The following is a 21839-nucleotide window of genomic DNA, read 5'->3' as shown; positions in this document are numbered from 1 at the left end:
CCCACATCAAAAGATTCCAAAATTTTAATTTACTTGCATATTCTGTCAACAACTGTACTTACTGACTAGTTGTTTCACAAGGGATTCATAATTTTCAACCAATCTCTTCAGATTTTTCAGGGTAGCACTTCACCGTCTTCCTCTTAAATCTAGTGTTTAACATCCTCGTAGTTAATGTGTTGGTATTTTGCAATTTCAAGCCACGTGGCCCAGTGGGTTGTGACTGGTACTGGAGTTTGTTTGGGAACTATATTTTCTTCACCCAAATGACCGAGTAATTTTTCTCTCCCAGCTAGAGACTTAGCCAAGGCCAGTTTCACACCTCCTATTAATTTGTCAACAAATTCAAATTCCGATCTTATTTCTCGGAACAAAGATGAAGTCAGGGTTGCGAGATTTTAGATTTACCAAGAAGGTGCATCCCTTTCCTTTATACACAATACTTAAGTTTAGTCTTAAAGGAAGTGTGATATGCCAGTGGGTATCGTTGATATTTGAAGGGTACACGGGAAAAACGAACAAGGTCACAATGCTGTTAAGGTTGATGTCGTTATCTAATTCACTGTATTACTACTAACTTTAGTGTTATTTTTACCAAAAGTGGTAAAGGAGAATTAAAACCACGGATACACTCATCATTTCCTTCATTTCAAGTAGAAACACCAGTAAATTTTGCAGTAATATACTGAAATAGATCATTATCTCACCCTTATTGGAAATGTGACATTGTTCGTTTTTCCCGTGTACCCTTCATTTTCATAATTGTACAAAAAAAGTGGGGGTGAAAAATATTCCCTTGTGTGAAGTCGAGGAAACTAATATGCATCTCAAATTGCAATTTTAATAATAGACTTATGCATTTATAGATTTCCAAGTACAAAACATACAATACAATATTACATTTCTGCTGCTAATGACAGTAAAATTATATCTACAACAGTTTGAATATCTTGTTACTGAGGGGAAATAATGAACTTTGTCTATGATCTATCTTAACAATATAAGTTAGCAGATCGGGTAGTACCATTAAATTATTCTAGTCCTTAGTCCATGCGGGACCCACATTTGTTTTCTCCCATCGATACCAAGATACTCATACTGTCTTAGTTACAACTTCACTGTAATTAGCAGCAGAAAAGCAATACATGTACGTCATACTAGTTTATAAATGCGTAAATCTACATTGTTGAGTAAATTAATTTAAATTTAATTTGGTTAATTATACAGAAATGTTTATTAGATAATGATGAAATTTTACAAGTAATGTTAATTTTCTAAAAGAGGGACTTTTTCCATCTCACCTCAATTCGAAGCAAGACGTGGATATTTATGTGAAAATCGGAACATGTCCTGTCAAATCTGTACATCTGGTACATATACCCAGCACGTTGAATGTAGAAGCCTTCTTAAAACTCCAACCAAATGCTTCACAGCAGCTCACATCTAAGGCTCATTGTCAGAAATTAAGACCAACTGTTTTCTTTGGACCCCAACCTGCTCCATAACTTCAAGAATTGATTCTACAATCATATCCGCATTGCAGCATTGAACAATCTTCGTCAATCTTCGTTAAAACTGAACGAGGCTTTTCACCATAAGGATGTTAACAAGTTTGAGTTTTATTTTATCTGTCTCATCCACTTTAATACACACGTTTTTGTTTTCTAGCTTTGATTTAGTGAGTTTATGTCATCTCTACATGCAAGAAGATATTTTCTAATGATAGTTTCGCATGGAGCAGATTTTAGGTTTATTTAAGTGGTTATCCAATATCGAAACATTTCATTGAGAAAAACATGGAGAGGAATTCCAACTGCAATGAAGACATTTACCATTTTCTTCATCCTTTCTTGTGTGGTGTTCATTCTCTGGACTATATGAGGGAGGGTAGTTGTTGATCCTGTTCCTGTACTAGATTCTAGCATAACATTTTCGTGTTTTATTTTGTAGTGTTTTTCATTTCTAGTACGTGTTTCTGCACTACACATTTCTTCTCGAAATTGATAAATTTAGAACATAGCTTGCAAAACAATCGCCCATTCTCCACTGTAAAAGGGTAGAGAGGAAATTCTCAAATTCTTTGATTTGCACGCACATTTAACTTAGGCATGTTTAATGAACTGTACTTCAAAACTCGGTACAGAATTAAACTGGCAGACGAAGTTAGCATACTAAATTAAAAGAGCTGTTGGATGTATATTGTGCATTGTTGTGACTGTCATTCTGATATTTCATTCTCATACTATTATTTTTTAAGTTAATTGTTACAACTATCAAAATTGCTGTTTATAAAGGAAAGTCCAGATAATTATTTAATTTTAAAATTATATGTTACAATCCTTTTACTTATATATTTGTGTTATTTTATTATTTTTCAACATTATGATTTGTGCTTTATTTTACGAAAGTATTCTTTATTATGCTTTTAAAATCGGCATATTCCATCATAATAACTATGGTTCTGATAAAGTGGCTGTATCAGGATAGGCATCATTGGTCCGTACATTTTGTTTATAAATATGAACTGCTGGGAAGAGCACTCCCCACCCCCTAGCTAAAAGCTAAAACATCAGTGAATGGACAATACAGCCCTAGTTAATGTTTGTAAAAAAATGCACGGACCAAGAATGTGCCTATCTTGATACGGCTACTTTATCTGAACCATAAAAATATCATTACAGGTAACAACCGCACGTCTAAAGTGACATTATGCTTTTTATGCTTTATGGTTGCCCTAATGATTAATGTTTCTTAAACACATTTGGACTTAATAAAATACGTAACCCCTCCCCTCCTCCCGTGACACATGTTGATCTTTCACTTTTACGGTTTTGGTTATATGTTATTTTTTCCATTTTTACAGTTGACTGACTTGAACATGTGTCTTTATATGATATAATATTGTAACACTAAGCTCAACTTTATTCATATTCAGTACTCAACGTTTTGTAAAAACTGTTATTGTGTCTACATTCATGATGTAATTATGATAGATTTTTTTTTCTTTGTAATTAATTTTCAGCTCAATAAAATTATATGTTACTTCCTAAATGAAATTATTCCTTTTCAGTAACTTTTTCAGTGACATTAGCAGAGTGAAATAAAGGTAGTTTTTAATTTTAACCACTGTTTCATTGATTCAACAAATATAAAATTCAGTAACAATGTAATTTCGCAAGTTCATGATCCATCGTGCTTTCATCCCCATCATTAATTGCCTAGTTATGTATATGTGCTCTTCAATTGTCTTCAATTTTTTTCGATGTTTTTAAGAAAACATTCTTAAGACATTTTATTATAATTCTTTGTGTTCTTAGTCCTTTCACGATTATTAATATTGTGTAAGACAGATTTCAGATGTGCCGGGAATTTGTATTTATTGCAATACAAACCAATTACTCCAAATTTCGACCACTAATCCACTTTTAAATTATACGTTAAATAATGATACTTTGAAGAATTCGTTGCTGTGGAAGAGTAATATGTTTGTGCATAATATGTGTATTAATTTTGTATTTCAAATATGACGAGAAGTAATATACTTCTTTTAATCTAATACTGTATGAATAACGGCGGCCGGGTAGCTCAGTTGGTAGAGCAGCTGGCTACAGACTGGAAGGTCCGGGGTTCGATCCCAGGTGGTGACAGGATTTTTTCTCATTGCCAAACTTTCAGAACGGCCTCGAGGTTCACTCAGCCTCCTATAAAATTGGGTACCGGGTCTTTCCCGGGGGTAAAAGACGGTCAGAGCGTGGTGCCGACCACACCACCTCATTCTAGTGCTGAGGTCATCGAAAGCATGGGGCTCTACCTCCATGCCCCCCAAGTGCCTTCATGGCATGTTACTGGGATATCTTTACCTTTTACCTTTACCTGTATGAGTAACAGATCATAAGTCTTGTATTTATATCATAATTTGACTCAAATACAAATCCTGGATAAAGATTGAATAATCTGGCTTAATAATCGTTAACACAGCCCTAAAATTATATAAAAATTAAATGCTACATATGTATGACATTTTTTAGATGGCTATTTAATGACGCTATATCAACTACTAGGTTATTTAGCATAATTGGGATTGATGACAGCAAGATGGTATTTGGTGAGATGAGGCCGAAGATTTCCCATAGATTACCTGATAATTGCCTTATGGTTGGAGAAAACCTCGAAAAAACCCAAGCAGGAATCGAATCTGCATCCGAATACAACTCCAGATCGGCAGGCAAGCACCTTAGTGAACTGAGCTATACTGGTGGCCTGTGTATGTATGATATTAAAGAAGTCTAGACCCATTTCGTTAACAAACCCAAGAAAATTCTTTGGGATTAGTGGTGAACAAGACAGTGTAGAGCAAAGTTATTTCAGTCTTTCGATTTTCCATACAATTTCTATGCAATTATTACCATGTTATCGAATCAGGTTAGCAACTTACATGAAAGGGTCATTAAGTAAACTACCAACAGGGAGTATTAAGAAAAATTGAAAGATATTTTTGTACATTAAAATTGTAAGGCTGTTAAAGTTTACATTCTTGAAATTGAATTTCGTTATTATTTCTTTTTAAAATCTTCAAGGGAAATTTCCGTTCATTCTTTACCGTTTATTAATTTTATTATAATCACTTTTTGCGATTATAAAAATATAGTATAATGTACTAATAATAATAATAATAATAATAATAATAATAATAATAATAAAATGTTAGTAAGTGCGAACAGAAGACAGCTTTTTCTACTGTGAGGATAATAAATATTTAGAAATATGTGACTTGAATATGATTTTAGCAAGAGGGTGTTACACAGCGCTGAATTCCTTGCTTTCATCTGGTACATTATGTGGTATAAAATAACATTAGTTAATGATACTGATCTGTTTCTTTCCCGTTTCTTTCAGGATGATGAGGAAGAGCCTTTCTTCTGGACGCTGATCTGGTCCTTCTTTGATATTTTAGTAGAAGTCGTGTTTTTATAACGAGGTGTAATAAACTGCCTTAATTTCTGTGAACTTAATTGGTGCACAAGTGTATGTATAAGACATCGTGAAAACGTAGTAGATGCCAGAGAAAGTGTATATACATGTATATTATGTACTTTGTATATGGTTAAATTTTCATCTTTAATACACAATTCATAAAAAAAAAAGTTACGAAGTAGATGTATCAGTATGTTGGAATATGAGAATCAAATATTTCTGGACATTCTTCATGAAGATGGACTTCTGATTGCTGCTAAGTAAGTATTTCTAAGAGAAAAAAAGATGGTCAAATATTGAATTTTGAGAACATGATTAGACAAATATTTACCATTTTTTAAGGAACTAATTGACTACAAAATTAAATTAATGACGGGTAAATCAAAATAACAAGTTATATGACTGAATTTAAGTACGAAATCATATTGAATATAAATAGTCATTTGATATTTTGTTTCGTATACTTTTTCTTTAATTGAACACACAAACGCATTATTGTAAAGAAACTGTTTTCATACAAATCTGGCTTTCAGGTAGTAGCTCCCTGTTCAAACTGTTTTCAGTTTCGAAATATACATGTAAACATACATTATATTCGTAGGATTTATTTTTCTGTATATAATAACGTAGGATTGAAGTTCCGGATGTGTTAAATTATCTTGTATTACAATACTTTGGAATTCTTTTTATATCATATGTGAATGTGATTCATGTGTGTTAAAAATGACTGTTAATAAGGTAATTCCTCTGTGATCTTAACACTTAGGTGCAAATATCAATAATGTGTACTGATTCACTGAATATGTATATGATAGACTTACAAGTGTTTCCTTCCTGTATGGTATCACATAATCGTACATAGCTCTGTTCACATACCTCAATGCTACTGAAAGAAAATGCGAAATGATATCTTGTGGAAAATTGCCTTTGTCTGATATGCAAAATACCTGTTCATGTATAATGTATTTTCATTAAGTAAAAAGAACAGAGAAAGGTGTGTATTATTTCCTTCCTTTCTATACAAGAAAGCACTTTTAGATCAGAAGTGAATCATTTTTACATTGCATCTATGATCCTTATTTGCTTCAGCACTTTCTTTTCTGTTTCGAATTCATTATACGGTGTTTCTTTAATGGGCTTCACTTAGATAATGCTCAAAATTTCATGCTATCTTACTTCTCTATGCGAATATTCTTGACTGTTTCTGATGAACATATTTTATGTTAAAATATTAGTTATTATTTATTACAAATATGCTAGTGTGTTACAATTCTTGAATGTCATACTTTTCCCCATTACTTCTTTTGTAAATGAAAATGGAAAACTAAGATTGCACTTATTGTATTTGTATATTCCTTTGCTTTTCTGTAATTTATCTTACTCTATTTTACTTACACCACTTCTCATTTCCTCCTCTCTTCGTCTCATTTCATATCTTATTTCGTGTCAACTTTTCTAATATCGCGTCCTCTTGCCTCATCTCTTTTAGTATCCTCATGTCTCTTGCCCCTTTCTCTTCCCTTTGCTTCCCTCCCCAAACCTCTCCTCGTTTCACTTCAGTTTTTTTTTTTTTAAATTTATAATGTAGTTTTCATTAATTTTCAGTCCTTGAATTTCAAATGTTGGCTGGCTGGTGTCTAAGATTGAGCAGTTGATAATATCATTCACTCTCTTGCAGTTCAGTATGTAGTAGGAAGACTGGAGAATTGAGTATAAACAATTTGAAATGTTGCTGGTAAGCTTCATTTAGACTGTTTCTCCCCTTCAAAAAAAAAAAAAAAAAACAGTAAGGAAACCAGACGACAAAAATAAATGTTACATACAATGATATAATTTTATTATTCCTTCATTTTCAGTTTTGTGCAACCCTACAATTTAAGAATCCTCTAGGAAGTTTCATCACGAGGTTAAATGTGTAACTTCTATGTATGTAGTGTGTGCCATCTGCACATTCCTACTGAGAATAGACACCTCTGCATTTATTGACTCGTCGAGCAGCATTAGATCCAGTTGATATTAGCCATCTTCTCGTTTGTTTTAAAATGCTAATTAAGTATTTATGATATATTAGATTGTACTGATAAGTTTTGAGTGTTTATGTAACTAAGATGTTTAAGTAAGTTATTAATTTTTAATTGTATTAATTGCCATTGTATAAATATTGCTCTAATTTTCATAATTCAAATTATTAAAAAAAGAAAATGTTCCTCAATTCCTAAATTATGAATACGAAATATGACATGTGCTTTTTGCATTTAGAGAGCAAGTTTTTGGGAAAGAAAATATTTAACATTCTAGTTTTTAATTTTTAGTTCTTTTTTTAAACCATTACAACTTCAACAATTGGTCACAACATTTTAATTAATATAATAAAAGGGTTAAATCAGTTTATTTATAACAAATTTATGAACTTCTATGCAAAATTTCAGTCCATTTAAAGAAAAACTTTATTCACTAGAGTATTCTGAAGTATAAAATATGCTGAAAACCAGAAAGTAGAGAGCCAGCAAATGAAAATATGCACATCACAGTATGTACTCACCTTAAAACTGTCCAGCTTCATATGTTAGGGCTTAAGTGACATAGCGGTGAACAAACTACACATTATGAAAGGTGAATCATTTAACTGTTTTTCCGAACAGTCAAGGAATTTTTTTTTTTTTCACCGATTCATCACCTTAATACAGATATTATGCTGTCAACCCAGAGAGGTGGGGAATGTTACAATTTTGACCACTAGATTAGGCTTAAATTACAATCCTTAAGTTTTTACTTTGCCATTTACAGTAGTTTATTTAAATTGCAGTACATTCTAAATGTAAGTTTACCGAAAATGTCCATTACACATTTTCACATTACATGTAGTAACATGTTGTAGGAACTCAACCAAACTGCGACAATTAGAAGTAAAATAATGAGTTCTGTTACCTAACCAGTATACACTTCCTAATTACGTTTTATGTCCATAATTTGCTTCACAATTTCGCTGCTCCCTCCCTCAGCTTCGTAGAAGAAGTTCATAACTTTAATGGCTCCTTAAAGCCTCAGTCACAATGAGGTTGGCAATTTAGATTCATCTCACTACTCTTCCTCCTCCTCTTTTCCCTTCTTCTTCAGATAGACAGATTTCCATCATTATAGTCATCAACATTATCTCTTTCTTAGTGATATTTAGTCTTCGAATTGCTAAAATTCCCATGTGGCAGAAATAGTCTACAGTAGGTTTAGTAGTTACATGTCTCCACGCATTTTTAATGTATTGGAGTGCTTCCAGTAATGTTTCAGGATAATCTTGTTTCTTTTTTTATGCATTCTATAATTCCTAATAAAATAAACTTGAGACTGTGGCATTTGAAGCTCTCTATTACTCCTTGACCCACAGGCTGCAATGACATAATTGGTGTAATTGCATTTATGTATGTCATATTACACGGCGAAAGAGGACGTGGTTTGTGACAAATTGGTACCACAGAATATTTGATATAGGAAATGTATCAGGCACACTAATATAGTCAGTTAAGATGCACAACAAATAATTTATAGTTGTGGGTGTGAGTTCCACACCACACATGTTTAAATGTGTAAAACACGGAATATTGTAGAAATTTCTTCGTCATTTACACTATTCCAGAGAATTCTAATCTTCTATAAATACTAGTGATTATTGGAATAACATTCATTAAGTTGAAAGGACAATGTTCAGTAGCAAAGAATATATGGACTTTTGTGGTACTTTGAATGACAAATCGCATACAGAGAGAGACCATAGAATAAACAAACAAATCACTACAACTTGCAATTTCATTGAGGTCAACATTTTGCGCCTTGTTAGATGTAATATGCTGCAGGGATGTGTAGTGTATAGGTCAGCTTTGTTGTAACGATGACATTCGTCTATGTGACAAAAAAGATCGACAATCTGATACTAATGGAACGTATGTGTGTGTTCATATGGTTGATAAACTTGTTTTATAGCAATTGTATCGATTTGTATCTCGAAAGGTAACTCAGTTTTAGTATTTATGAAATAATCATATTATTATTATTATTATTATTATTATTATTATTATTATTATTATTATTGCTATTGTTATTTTACTTGTTTCTTTTGCTTCCTTCCCTTTTATTCAATCTAGTTGTTTTTATTTTTGGCCTTTTTTTTTTTGGAAGAGAAAGAGAAATCAGATTTACTTGTATTTGAATTTAATTCTACTTACTGGCAGATATGTGAAATTTGTGGAAAGTTTTCTGTTTCTGTAGTGCATTTACATGTTGGCCTGCAGGGGTCTGGGAATTGAGACCATCTTCCTAAATCTTCTGAAAGTATATTGTGACCCTGGTAACTTGGTGATAGTTGTGGGAACTACAAGCAAGGAGGAAGAGTTCTATATCACACAGCTAGAAGCAGAGGGAGTTAAACCATTGCCAAAAGTAATCACCACAGAGTACACTGCAGCAGACAGGTAAGACTTTCAGTTAGTGCCTCTTTTCACATTAGTTGGAAATGTAAGTGTGAATACAGTAGAATCCTTCTTATCCACCACCAAAGGGACCAGGCTAGTTCCGAATTTGAGATTTTGCCGAATAATTGAATAAATATTGGTATATATACAAAAAAAAAGTTCGTATTTCATGGTGCCAAATGTTGAAACTGCAGCCATGTGAACCTTATTTCTCTATCACTTGGTCATAATTGAATAAACATAAAAACTGTGTGGATTATCCTTATTAAAACACATCACACAACACAAATAATACACTAATTCCAGGTTCGAATATTCACTGAAAATTAAAGTTCGTGCGATTTCCCTAATGTGGCAACACTAGCGATCGGAACATAACTAAATAAAGTGTGTGAATTTTCTTTATTAAAACAAATCACACAACACACATAATATACTAATTTTAGGTTTGAATGTTCTCTGAAAATTAAAGTTTGTGTGAACTTTCTGATGTGGCAACACTGATGGCACGAACATAACTAAATAAACATAAAAACTGTGTGGATTTTCTTTATTAAAACACATCACACAACACAAATATTACACTAATTTTAGGTTTGAATATTCACTAAAATGAACGTTTGTGTGACCTTCCTAATGTGGCAAAACTGACGGCTCAGATTGTGGCAATGTGGCAGATTCAAAATTTTGTTTTGGCCCAGCCAAAAGTGCTGTTGTTTTGGTATTGCCAGTTACAAGGGATTGCCAGTTACGAGGGATTTTACTGTACTTTGCTGCTTTGAAATTGTACGAAGACATTGAGCGGCAAAAAAATCGACATTTCATGAAATATTAATATGTCCATTATAATACCTCATTTAATCATTTTGCCAATTTTTCCACTCATTTTGCTTTTGAAAGCAATAGTGCCTTCCTCTCTTGAGGGATTTCCAATGTTAAAGGCAAGCTTAACTCTTCCCTAAGCTACCATTATGCGTTCCAGACTGTTTTGTGCATTACATGTCATTCCAGCAATAAATTTTGTTCTTTCATCAGTAATGTTTATAAGTTGATAAAGGTTTCATTCTTAATCCTGGTCATATCTCATATTCTTGTTTAGTGCATCTGCAGTTCTCTAGAGTCGACGGAATTTGGAAAGGCAGTCCTCTGCTATATGCGCTGTAGCATTTCTGGTAAACATTTGAAATAAAATTTTTAAACATTTGAAATAAAATTTCTCCACTTAAAATCATGTTTTGCTTGAAAATATAAGTGAATTATTTAATAATATTTCAAAACATTTTCATTTAATGACTTAGTTTCTGTGTAATAATAATGTGGCATAGGCTATAACTATGCAAGCAAATACAATTTTACCAAAGGATTACTGTCAGTATGTAACATTTGTGTTGCAGAGACAATGTGTACTTAGAAGGAGGTGTGTTGTTTGTATCTTCCCGCATCTTGGTGGTAGATCTGCTCAAGGAAAGAATTCCTATTTCACATGTGACAGGCTTTCTTGTATCTCGCGCACACACAATACTCGAATCATGTCAAGAGGCATTTGCTATTCGTCTGTATCGTCAGAAAAACAAGGTATGAACTTTGTACAAATACATTACAATAAAATGACAATTTTAAATTAACTTGTATATAGAATTCCTCAGGAGCAGTATTTAATCTTTATTATTACTAATGAATATACTAATGAAATACATTCATGTTTCATATGGTAAATAATATATGGTACCATAACTGAATACCTTTTAGATGTCACAAACTATAGGGATTTCTTTGGTTAATCTGCTCTGGGGGAAGTTCATTGTAGATGTCCCATAGAATCTGCTGGCAGAGTTGGTATGGTGCAGTTGTTTCCCGTTGTTACAACAGTGATAGACATTGTGAAGTATGAATAAATGTTGGGAAGAGAGCAGGGGAAACAGGAGTACCCTGAAAATACTGCCCAAAATATCTTTGTCAGCCATATATTCCACTTGAATTTTCTGGGATTTTAACTCAGATCCCCAGTGTGGAAAGATCTTTAGCTCATCAGTTGACGATGCTAACTCTAGAATACTTGATATATTTCCCATTTATTGAAGCATAATGCTGTACTGAAAAGGACATTGTACATTCCAAATAGTACATGTACATATAAAACAATTTCTTACTTTCTCATTATAGGAAGCATGAAAATTTCTAGGTAATAGATACAAAGTGAACAGAATTGCAGCACACGCACTCCACTATGTGGCTCTTTAGAGAAAATTAAGATACATAAATTCAAAATCACGCCTAATTTTCTCTTGTATGAATTAAAATTGAGGATATAGCAGCACTAAAATTCTTCACTGGTGCTGTTTCCAGAAGCGTGGCAATCCAGTGATGCTATTTGGGTGAATGGTTAGAAAAATAGAATCTTTGGTTCAGTTCCAGTAACTTTATTACTTCATTCTTATTTATTTATTTTTTTCCTCTTGTAAAGTTTTTAGGTAGTGGATTATACAGGGTAAACTGTAATTAATGTCATTAAATGTTGTCCTGGCTCCATCTAGAAGATCGTAGGAAAATCCACTGTCTTTCCCTTCTCTTTCACATATTGCATTTCTCCACTCCTGTCTATCTTGCGTCTCATTTTCAAAATTTATCCACCCATCATAACCTAGACACACGATCACAACACTCCTCAATATTATCCATTCCCTCCCACCGAACATCCACATATACATTATCTTCTTTCACTGTGGCTGGTCCTCGCATTTGGAATTCCCTACTGAGTAATGTCAGGGACTGTCAGACATCAAACCAATTTAAGAATAGGCTAACGAAATATTTTTTTTAACAATTCTTGTTAACAATAATAGCTGTTTCAGGTTTCTCAATGTTTAATGGTTATATATATCACAGATAAATATCTAAATTATCTCATTATTATTATTATTATTATTATTACTACTACTACTACTACTACTACTACTGCTGCTGCTGCTGCTGCTGCTGCTGCTGCTGCTGCTGCCACTGCCGCCGCCGCCGCCGCCGCCGCCAACCAATGTTTATTATTGTCACACTAACATTACTTATCCAACTTTCATTATTTACTTTCATGTTGTTTTATGGTCTAGATATTAATTTAATAACTATGTAAGCAATTGTATTCAATTAGAATTAGAGTCTGGCTGGGCGGAAGAGAAGGCCTACTGGCCTTAGCTCTGCCAGATTAAATAAATAAATAATAATAATAATAATAATAATAATAATAATTATTATTATTATTATTATTATTATTATTATTATTATTATTAATTCCAGGGTGTTATTCTTTGAGATATTAAAAAAAAAGTTTAATACAGTTTTGCTCGTTTTTGCTTCCTTTCTGAGAAAAAAATTGCTTTATATGAAACATTTCATAACATGTTCAGGAAAAGCCATTGATTGAAATCCCAATATGTCCAGTCAATTTAAGATAGCAGTGTATTATGATAATAAATGATTGAAAGAATTAATTCTTTTCCTTTAAATGTGCAGAAATTTTATCTGTACAAATGTAACATCGTAAAATTCCTTTGTAGACCAAAAAGTTACATTCGTTCTAATAAAATTTCCCCACATTTAAAGGACAAAACTAAAATTCTTTCAATCATAAGTCAATTTTTTTTATGTTTTTTCTTGGGTACCATGTTAAATTCTTAAATGTAAATAGTACGTGGTAGTATAGAATCGGTGTAAAAAATATAATTTCATCAAAATAAATAGTTTTCAAATACAGTTTTTTACGTCTTCTGAAAAGTTGGCTTAGTTCCTTTCTGCACTGTCTGATTCAGTTGTTGTACATCTTATGAATTGGGCTAGTTATATTGATTTTGAAATTATAAAGGAATACGATAGAGAATACAAAATTTTATCTCGGATGCAGAATAATTGGTTTAATTTTTATATGTATTTGATTGATAGTTCAAGAAAATAATGTACTGAGAGAAATGCCACTATTAATGTTATAAAGAATTGAATTATAAAATGTATCATTATACTGTATGTATTGTTATATTTAAGATACCAATTTTTTCAATGAGGTATTTTAAAATAATTGTGGCTCTTCAGTATTAATAGGATGATAACATGATGCTAAATTGTGATGGAATTTTGCTTCTCCCTGCTATTGGAAGTGCATGTTAAATGTGAATGAAATTGATTTTATGTTAAAATGTTTTCTAAATTTTGAATGACAGTTATATTTTAAAGAAATACAAATTACACATTTCATCATATTTCTTATTAATTTGTGTTTACGTTTGTTATTCTGTGTGGTAAAATTACAATTTTCAAGTAGATCCCCAATATTTAAATATTGTGTTTAGTTCCTTACAGGATTTATGGTTTTGTTATAGACTGGCTTTGTGAAGGCATTTTCGTCATCTCCCCAAGCATTTACAGTTGGTTTCGCTCAAGTGGAACATATTATGAGAACATTGTTTGTACGCAACTTGTATCTTTGGCCACGTTTCCATGCTACAGTCAATGCAAGTCTAGAGAAGTGCAAGGTAATTGAAATTCTTGTGTATTCATATTTAACCACAAATTTTATGCTTATTTTTTAGTAATTTTACGAAAGACATTTAATGCTACATATATATTTTTAAGAGAAATAGTGCTCCAAATAATGATATAAATATTAAAATTGTATATTATGTGTACTCTATAACATTCCATGTGCAAATATACCACTGATGGATATCAAATAAGCAGAGATTGTGAAAGAAAATCTAGTAGTTTGCTTGTTAAGTGCTCTGTATTGAAAACCAACCAAATTCAACTCATCCATATTCCACCTAACCTAACCTCATTCTATCCTATTCTCCTTTACCCTGTTCCAACACAATCCAGTGAACATTGTATTCTTCTTCTTCTTCTTCTTTGGTTCTACAGCCGTGTTCCAGCCTTGACCGCCCCAATGATGCTTTTCCATGTCCTTCGATCTAACACCTTTGTTTTCCATCCTCTAACACCTGCTGCTATTATATCCTTCTCCACTTCATCCAGCCATCTTAGCTGAGGTCTCCCTACTTTTCTGGTGCCAAGAGGTATAGTGAGAGTCAATTTCTTGCAAGGATCATTTTCATTCTTCCTACAGATATGGCCCAGCCACCTGACTCTCCTAGCTTTAATTTCTCTGCAAACATCTGGTTCTTTAAAAAGTTGGTATAATTCATAGTTATATCTTTTCCTCCAACTGCCCTCATCATGTACTGGTCCGTGTATTGTCCTCAGAACCTTTCTCTCAAATATACTCAGCCTGCAATTGTCGGCACTGCCAACTGCCCAGGTTTCAGATCCATAAAGCAAGACTGGTCTTATTAATGTTTTATATAATTTGCTCTTAGTGCTGAGGCTGATATCATGTGATCTTAACTGTTTTTGGAGTCCATAATAGCATCTGTTTGCTGTGAGGAGTCTATGTTGGATTTCTGCACTCACATTATTATCTGAGGTGACTAGTGAACCTAGGTACTTAAATTCGGTGACGTTTTCAAATTTGTATCCTCCTACTTCAAGATACTCCATTTCTGAGGGATTTATTGATACCTCCATATACTTGGTTTTACCCTCATTTACTTTGAGGCCCATTTGCTGTGCTGCAGCATCTAGGTTGATGAATACATCTTTGATGGCTCTTTCTGATCTCCCAACAATGTCAATATCATCAGCATAAGCCAATATTTGCACCGATTTGTGAAATATTGTACCCCTCCTTTCAATTCCTGAGCTTCGGATAACCTTTTCCAAAGCAATATTGAACAACAGACATGCAAGTGCGTCACCTTGTCTAAGGCCCTGAACATTGTATTACACAACACATTTCCAATGTAAGACAGAGCTTCTTGCTTCCTTTAGAAGGAAACTCTAATATTATAATAGAACAAGTCACTGCTGATAGCTATTGCTCAAGACAAGTGGTAAGCAGTTGCCATGACAACCCTATGTCAACCAATCAGCCACACTCCCTGCCTACGAATTGTACTGAACTATTCCACTGTTACCAGACCGAGTAAACAGATGCATGCAGTGTTAATTGTTATTTTATTTTTGCTGGATTTTTATAGTTCGATTCATAATAGATATGTAGATGTGCTTATTTGGCAGGACATGGAGCATTCCTAACCATTTTAGTACAAATAGGCTTTTTGTGCACCCACGATGGAGTGAGTTGCGTGCCAATTGTGCTGCCTAGCTAAGCCAGACTCAACAACCTTCATACTACACATTCCTTCCATCCAGCAAATTCAGATATCATGCCTCTGGTAGTGTTCTGCCATCATCGTCCCCGTGAGGGAAATAAGAACCTGGATGAATGGGGAATTGTGGAGAGTTTTGTCGAATGACGAGAGAAAAACGAGATAACTCCTAGAAAAAGCCTCTCAACCTTGACTTTTACCACCAAAACTACAACTCCATTGGGTTCGTGGTCATCTTAAGTCAACACTCTGCCAGCTTGATTTGTGATGGTGCAAGTGTTATGTGTGGTTGTATTATTTCGTGATGCCTTCTTTTATATCGGTTGCGTTTTGTGTCATAATTTTACTTACATTTACTGTTAGAAGTGTCTTTGATTGTACTATGTTTTGTTAGTTCTATTACTAGCTAAGTCATGTTTTTTCTTTACTTGGTTGTTTAATGACAGTGTATTAACTAGTGGGTTATTTAGCATTGATGGAATTGGTGGTAGCAACATGGTATTCGGCAATATGGGGCCGAGGATTCGCCATAGATTACCTGACATTCGCTTTATTAAGGAGTATTTATTTCTTGACACAAAGGTTAACCATTGAAGGAAATTTATAAAATTTCCATCAGAGAGCACCAGGCTACAGGATAATAAAGTGTGGCAGTTATACCATCTAGCGAGACTTTGGTGATGCAGATACTTGTGATGTTTTTTTTCTTTTTCCATTGATGGTAAAATGTTGTAAGAAACAACATTATTCTTAACTACCTACTTCTGAAAAGAAATAGGTGAATAAATACACTCAGGGACAAAAAAACCGGACACTTGTATATTTGCTTGTATTTTGTTGCCAATTATTTCAAAATGAAACAAAACCCATTTAAACAAAATAATGTTTCATTTAGCACCTTATACGACAACATTTGAAAAAAAAATCTCTGATGAGAAAATTTACAAGAAATTACAAAGGGCGTATAACTATGGCATCGTTTGCTCTAACTGTTTTTTCATTATATGGTGCCTTAAACATTAAAAACTTTTTTAGTAATGGGTATTACCCCCTCTGGCTTGAATAACTGCATCCATACGTCTTGGCATGCTCTCAATTTGGTTAGCAATGTCTTCTTGAGGAATAAGTTCCCATTCTTCGCCAAGTGCTCGCCTCAACTCTTGTAACGATTCTGGTCTCAGTCGTCTATTCTTAACACGCCGTCCCAGCATGTCCCACACGTGTTCAATTGGGTTCATGTCTGGACTCCTTGCTGGCCATGGAAGAACATGGATTCCCACTTCTTGGAGATAATCTCCAACCGCATGGGCAATATGCAGCTGTGCATTATCATGCATTAAAACAAAATTATCGCCTACAAATTGGCCAAATGGCACAACATGATCAGCCAAACATTGATTTTTATACCTATCAGCTGTTAGTCTTCCATTTTCAACAAAAACCAGCTCTGTATGAGCATCCGTACACACTCCTGCCCAAACCATCACTCCACCACTCCATACGGCACATTTTCGGAAATGCAACACTGTGAAAATCGTTCTCCCCTCCTTCTCCAAACTCTTTCACGTCCATCAGGTGAGCACAGATTGAAACGGGACTCATCGGTGAACAGAACACAGCTCCACTGTCCATTTCTCCAATCCCTGTGATCATTTGCAAAACGCAGTCGTTCAACTCGATGCATCCTGAGAAGTCTGGGACCAGTTGCAGGTCTACTTGATATCAGTCCACTTGCTTTCAACCTCCTTCTAACTGTTTTGGCCGAAATTGGGCGTCCATGCATGTTAACAAATTGCTGGACTACACTAGTAGCTGGCAGGTTGCGCTCCCTAAGAACTCTCAACACCATATACCTGTCTTCATTTGGATTTGTAGCTCTTGGACGACCCGAACCTGGTCTTCTGGTATATTCTAGGGTCTCTCTATACCGTTTTATGGCATCATGGGTTGTGCTTCTAGCCATATTCATAACATTTGCAATGTAACTTACACTGCGTCTATCATCGTAAAGGGCTACAGCTCGAGCCACATCTTCAGGTTGCATCTTGTTTTAAGACAAATGTTATAACTCCACTTAAACTCAGAAAATGTAAAAATAAAGAAATAAGGAATGATAACGATAATGAAGCACAAAATGGTTGAGACAGAATTGTTATAGCTGAGACTCCAAAAGCAAAATTGGAATTTTTGGTTGTAATGGCTTGTTTATAAAACAAAAAACAATCAACAATGTGTACACGTCTCCATAACAACAGATGGCTACCATAATATTGTGTGAGAAGATAATGTTTTGCAAAATACCAGCAAATATTAAAGTGTCCGGTTTTCTTTGTCCCTTAGTGTATTTACACAACTACCAAGTCTTTAAACAATTTACAGGTTTCTACTCATATTATTGCTCATTTACAGTCTTTCACAGTTTTAAAACTAGAATCCGTAACTGTGTTAAATATCAAATTTCTTTCACAGCTCTTTTTAACAAGGACTTACAATTTTGTGATCATAACGAATGGAAGGCTTGGAAAAAATCGTACAATAGTTCCAAAAAAATTTTGTAATTTTATATTATATTCATTAACATTATGTTAGTGATAAAAGCTCTGGAAAGATTGCCCATTAAATGCAAGTTTCCTATAAGTGTTGTTTCAGAAATAGTCATAGGCCCACCCAAAAATTCTATTTGCTTTTGTAGTCAGATTATTCTATAAAGACTAAAATTAAAAAAAGAAAGAATGTATGTATGCAGCGTGCTGTATCTTCTTTCAGCCACAGGTTGTCGAGCTTCACCTCCCACTCACATCAGCCATGTTAGAGATTCAAACAGCAGTTCTAGATCTTATGAACTTGACTGTCAAAGAACTGAAACGCATCAACCAGACGGTGAGTGCCTGTGAAAATGTATTCTGTTCATAAACAGTTTAAAGAATTTGATATAAGTACCATACTTTGTAATTGGGAATTATTAAGTTCAAATTGGGTTTGATGCAAAGAACATGGCACAAAATTTTGAATTCTTTCGCTCTATGGTTAGATATTTCCAAGTATCGTGTAATAGTAGTGTGTAATAAACTGAAAAAACAGCATTTCTGACAGCTTACAATTGAAATGTTTTCATATGTCAGCCATTCTTTTATAAGTGACAAATCTGAATAAGAAAATTAATTGAATATTTGCATAAATATTTTTTTTTATAAATTGTTTTTCTCCTTCGTCCATATATAATAGTACTGTTTTTTTTTTTTTTTTTTTTTTTTTTTTAGTTTAAGTAATAATTAATTTTAATAATCGTGTAAAATTGTTTTTTTTCCCCCCTTACTTGCACATTGCTTACATTATCCATTACATAAAAGAGAGAACATTTTTACTCTAAAAATGATATTATTCCAAACCAAATTAATAAATGAAGTACATTATGTTCAATTATTTTATAGAAAAAATGTAGTCTTATTTCTGTAGTTCAAAAATATTAAGAATTTGGCCAAAATACTAATCAGTGTAAAAAAAGTAGGTGCAAATTCTGTCACATCTGTTAAACCCACATAAACGAAAGCAGAGAGAATATAATACATGAATATTATTTAAACTAGCAGACATGTAAATAGATCCTTAACTTAAGATTCTACTGCAAATAATTCTTTGAACATATGTACGTTTATGACTGTGGTATGTGTAACTTGTATCCATTACAAAACAATGACTGACATACCTTAGTACTTACAGCTTGAGCAGACAGGTGTCATTTTACAGTTTATTTCGACTGCATTGTAGTCAATTTTCAGTCACATCTCAGTGAACTGCAGTTGCTGTACTAAGAATATAGACCTCGCAGCATGAGCTATTCAAAGTGGGTGGCTATCATCCAAATGCAGTTAGTCATTTCCATACTGTTTTGAAGCTGCATCACCATTACCTGAATCATATGTGGTGCAAAGGCAACTGCACAATGACTACACGCCAATCATAGCTCTGTTATACATGTTGATGGTCCTCACTTGACATACAACAGTCATTTATGTCGAAACTGAAATATTTGATACTGAGGTATTTTATTGTTAAACACAAAGTTACCTGTGTATTTAGAACTATAAAGTGAGTGAAATCCTAATCATATTGAGAAAAAAGTCTAGATCTTCATTTGTAAAAATCACATAACTTCCACGAAAGAACTCTAGTGGAGAAAATTGAAATTGGTAGTTAAGAACTACCAAGTTATGAAATGTAAATAAATATAAAGTATGTGAAACGATGGTTTTCAGACTGTGTGACACAGCTTCAAGTTGCAATTGAAGCACTTTCAGCAGTACAAGTGCATGCTCTGATAATGAATGACCATCTCAATTTCATTCTGACTGTAGAAAAGTGACATCATGTGCAGATGACGACACTGTGAAATGACATATGTCTGTTTCAGCCATTGTACTAGAGCAGCCATTTTCAACTGGTGTGCCATGAATGATTTGCTGGTGTGCTATGAGAATATGAAAATAATAAAGTTTGTCTTAGCAAAAATAGAAAAATTAAATTTAAAATAGTAGGTAGTAAGAAAAAGTGAGTCCACAAGAGTCCACTTTCAGCGAACGCTGCACAAATCAGCAGTCAGTAAACACAGTGTATTTGAGAGCAGCTCTGAAAATAATGACTGATGTGCAGTCAGGGTTGCCAGATAAGTAAAATTAGAATATCGTATCAACCTTTAAAAATTTACCATTTTACTTGTTTTTATGAAAAAAAATCCTCCTGGTTAGAAACCACACTTTTACATTGTATGAGTGGGATTTAAAATTGTGGAGGTTGCGAACAAAATCGGTCATTTCCACCGAAAACAAAAAATTAGCTTTTACGGTTTCAGTATGTTTAGAGAGACATATTCATCTTCCTGAATATCTTAAGGTTTTTCTTCCAACTCGGTCATTTTCATAAGAAACAGTGTGGTGAAATCAGTATTTTCAATCAAAACTGGATAATTCCATATCATACTAATGACAATATTTTAATTTTCATTTCTTGTATCTAAACGGACATTTTCAACATTGTGTATGTGTTTCAATTACCAATCATTCAAAATCGGTAATTTCCACTTCTATGTGCAAGAGTTATAATATCTAATTGCTATTTGAAATTATTGTAAAAATGTTACAATACATTCATTTTTCCATGATACAGTAGAATGAAAGTGAAGGATATCTAGGGAGATAAGCTATTCAATTCATATTTTTATTTTCATGCAATGTGCATTCACATAGTTAATTGAAATTATTGTAAAAGTATTACTGTATGGGTGATTGCGTAGTAAGCACTAGTCAGGCCATCATCTTCCCATAATAGAGATCCTGGACACATATTTTCCGGTTAGAGTGTATGCTAGTCATAAGAAAATATTCAAAATTTAATTAAAGTATATGTATATATTTCGTAATGTAAGCCTATATGCTCTGGACCCCTATTGCTGGAAGAGTGCCTGGTTGATGCTTACTACATAATTACGATGTAATGTTATATTCGTTACTCCATGGTACAGTTGATGTAAGTGACTTGTTTGTTTGTCTGTTATAAATGTTAAATAGCTTGTTTTCGAACAAAAGTGAACATTTCCCTCATACTTCCAAACAAAACAGAACATTTCCAAACTATTTTTGTCTATAAAATGTACAGAAAATTACTAAAATCATTATTATTGACACCATTAGAACAACAGACGTAACATGCATGACACACAAAATTGCTGTTCGCTTTGGGGTAAAGTGAAGGCTCGATACAGTTTTGTTTGCAACCTCTACAATTACAAATTTAGTGTGCCACATGTTGAAAAAAATTATGTTTATTTTGCATCATTCTGCTGTCGATCATCAGATTTGTGGAAGAGAAGTAAAGCTGTCTGTCCCATGTCATAGATCAGGGCCAGGCAACTGGAGCAAATATGAGCAGTGAGCAGTATAGATCCTGGGGAGTAACAGCTGAGAGCTTGCTGTTTGGTCTGTTACGTGGTCAGATGGATTCATATATTTTACTGCAGTATGATAGCACTTTGAGATTGAATTGTTCCAAATATTGGAAGGGGGGGGGGAACTTGTTCAAATAAAAAGGCTCCAAATATCTCGTAACTCAACCGAATAAATTTAATGTTACATATTCAGTCTCTTTCAGAACCAAATGATGTGAATGACAGCAAACTCATGACTCCTGTTTCATGACA

The 21839-nt window shown here is 33.5% G+C and overlaps 1 protein-coding gene across 5 annotated transcripts in view; it reads left to right on the top strand.

Annotated features, from left to right (window-relative positions):
• mei-9 (DNA repair endonuclease XPF mei-9) overlaps nt 1–21839 on the top strand; it is an 81275-nt gene that overhangs the window by 32513 nt on the left and 26923 nt on the right. For all 5 annotated transcript variants that reach the window (XM_069837498.1, XM_069837494.1, XM_069837496.1 and 2 more), the window contains 5 exons: nt 4897–5234; nt 9258–9437; nt 10832–11012; nt 13802–13954; nt 18413–18526. In XM_069837498.1, coding sequence (XP_069693599.1) covers nt 5167–5234; nt 9258–9437; nt 10832–11012; nt 13802–13954; nt 18413–18526 — 696 coding nt within the window. In that variant the 5' untranslated portion in view covers nt 4897–5166. The remainder of the gene's footprint in view (nt 1–4896; nt 5235–9257; nt 9438–10831; nt 11013–13801; nt 13955–18412; nt 18527–21839) is intronic.

Source organism: Periplaneta americana, chromosome 10 (assembly GCF_040183065.1).
Source record: "Periplaneta americana isolate PAMFEO1 chromosome 10, P.americana_PAMFEO1_priV1, whole genome shotgun sequence".
Lineage (NCBI taxonomy): Eukaryota > Metazoa > Arthropoda > Insecta > Blattodea > Blattidae > Periplaneta > Periplaneta americana.
This window is presented reverse-complemented; position numbering and strand designations above follow the sequence as displayed.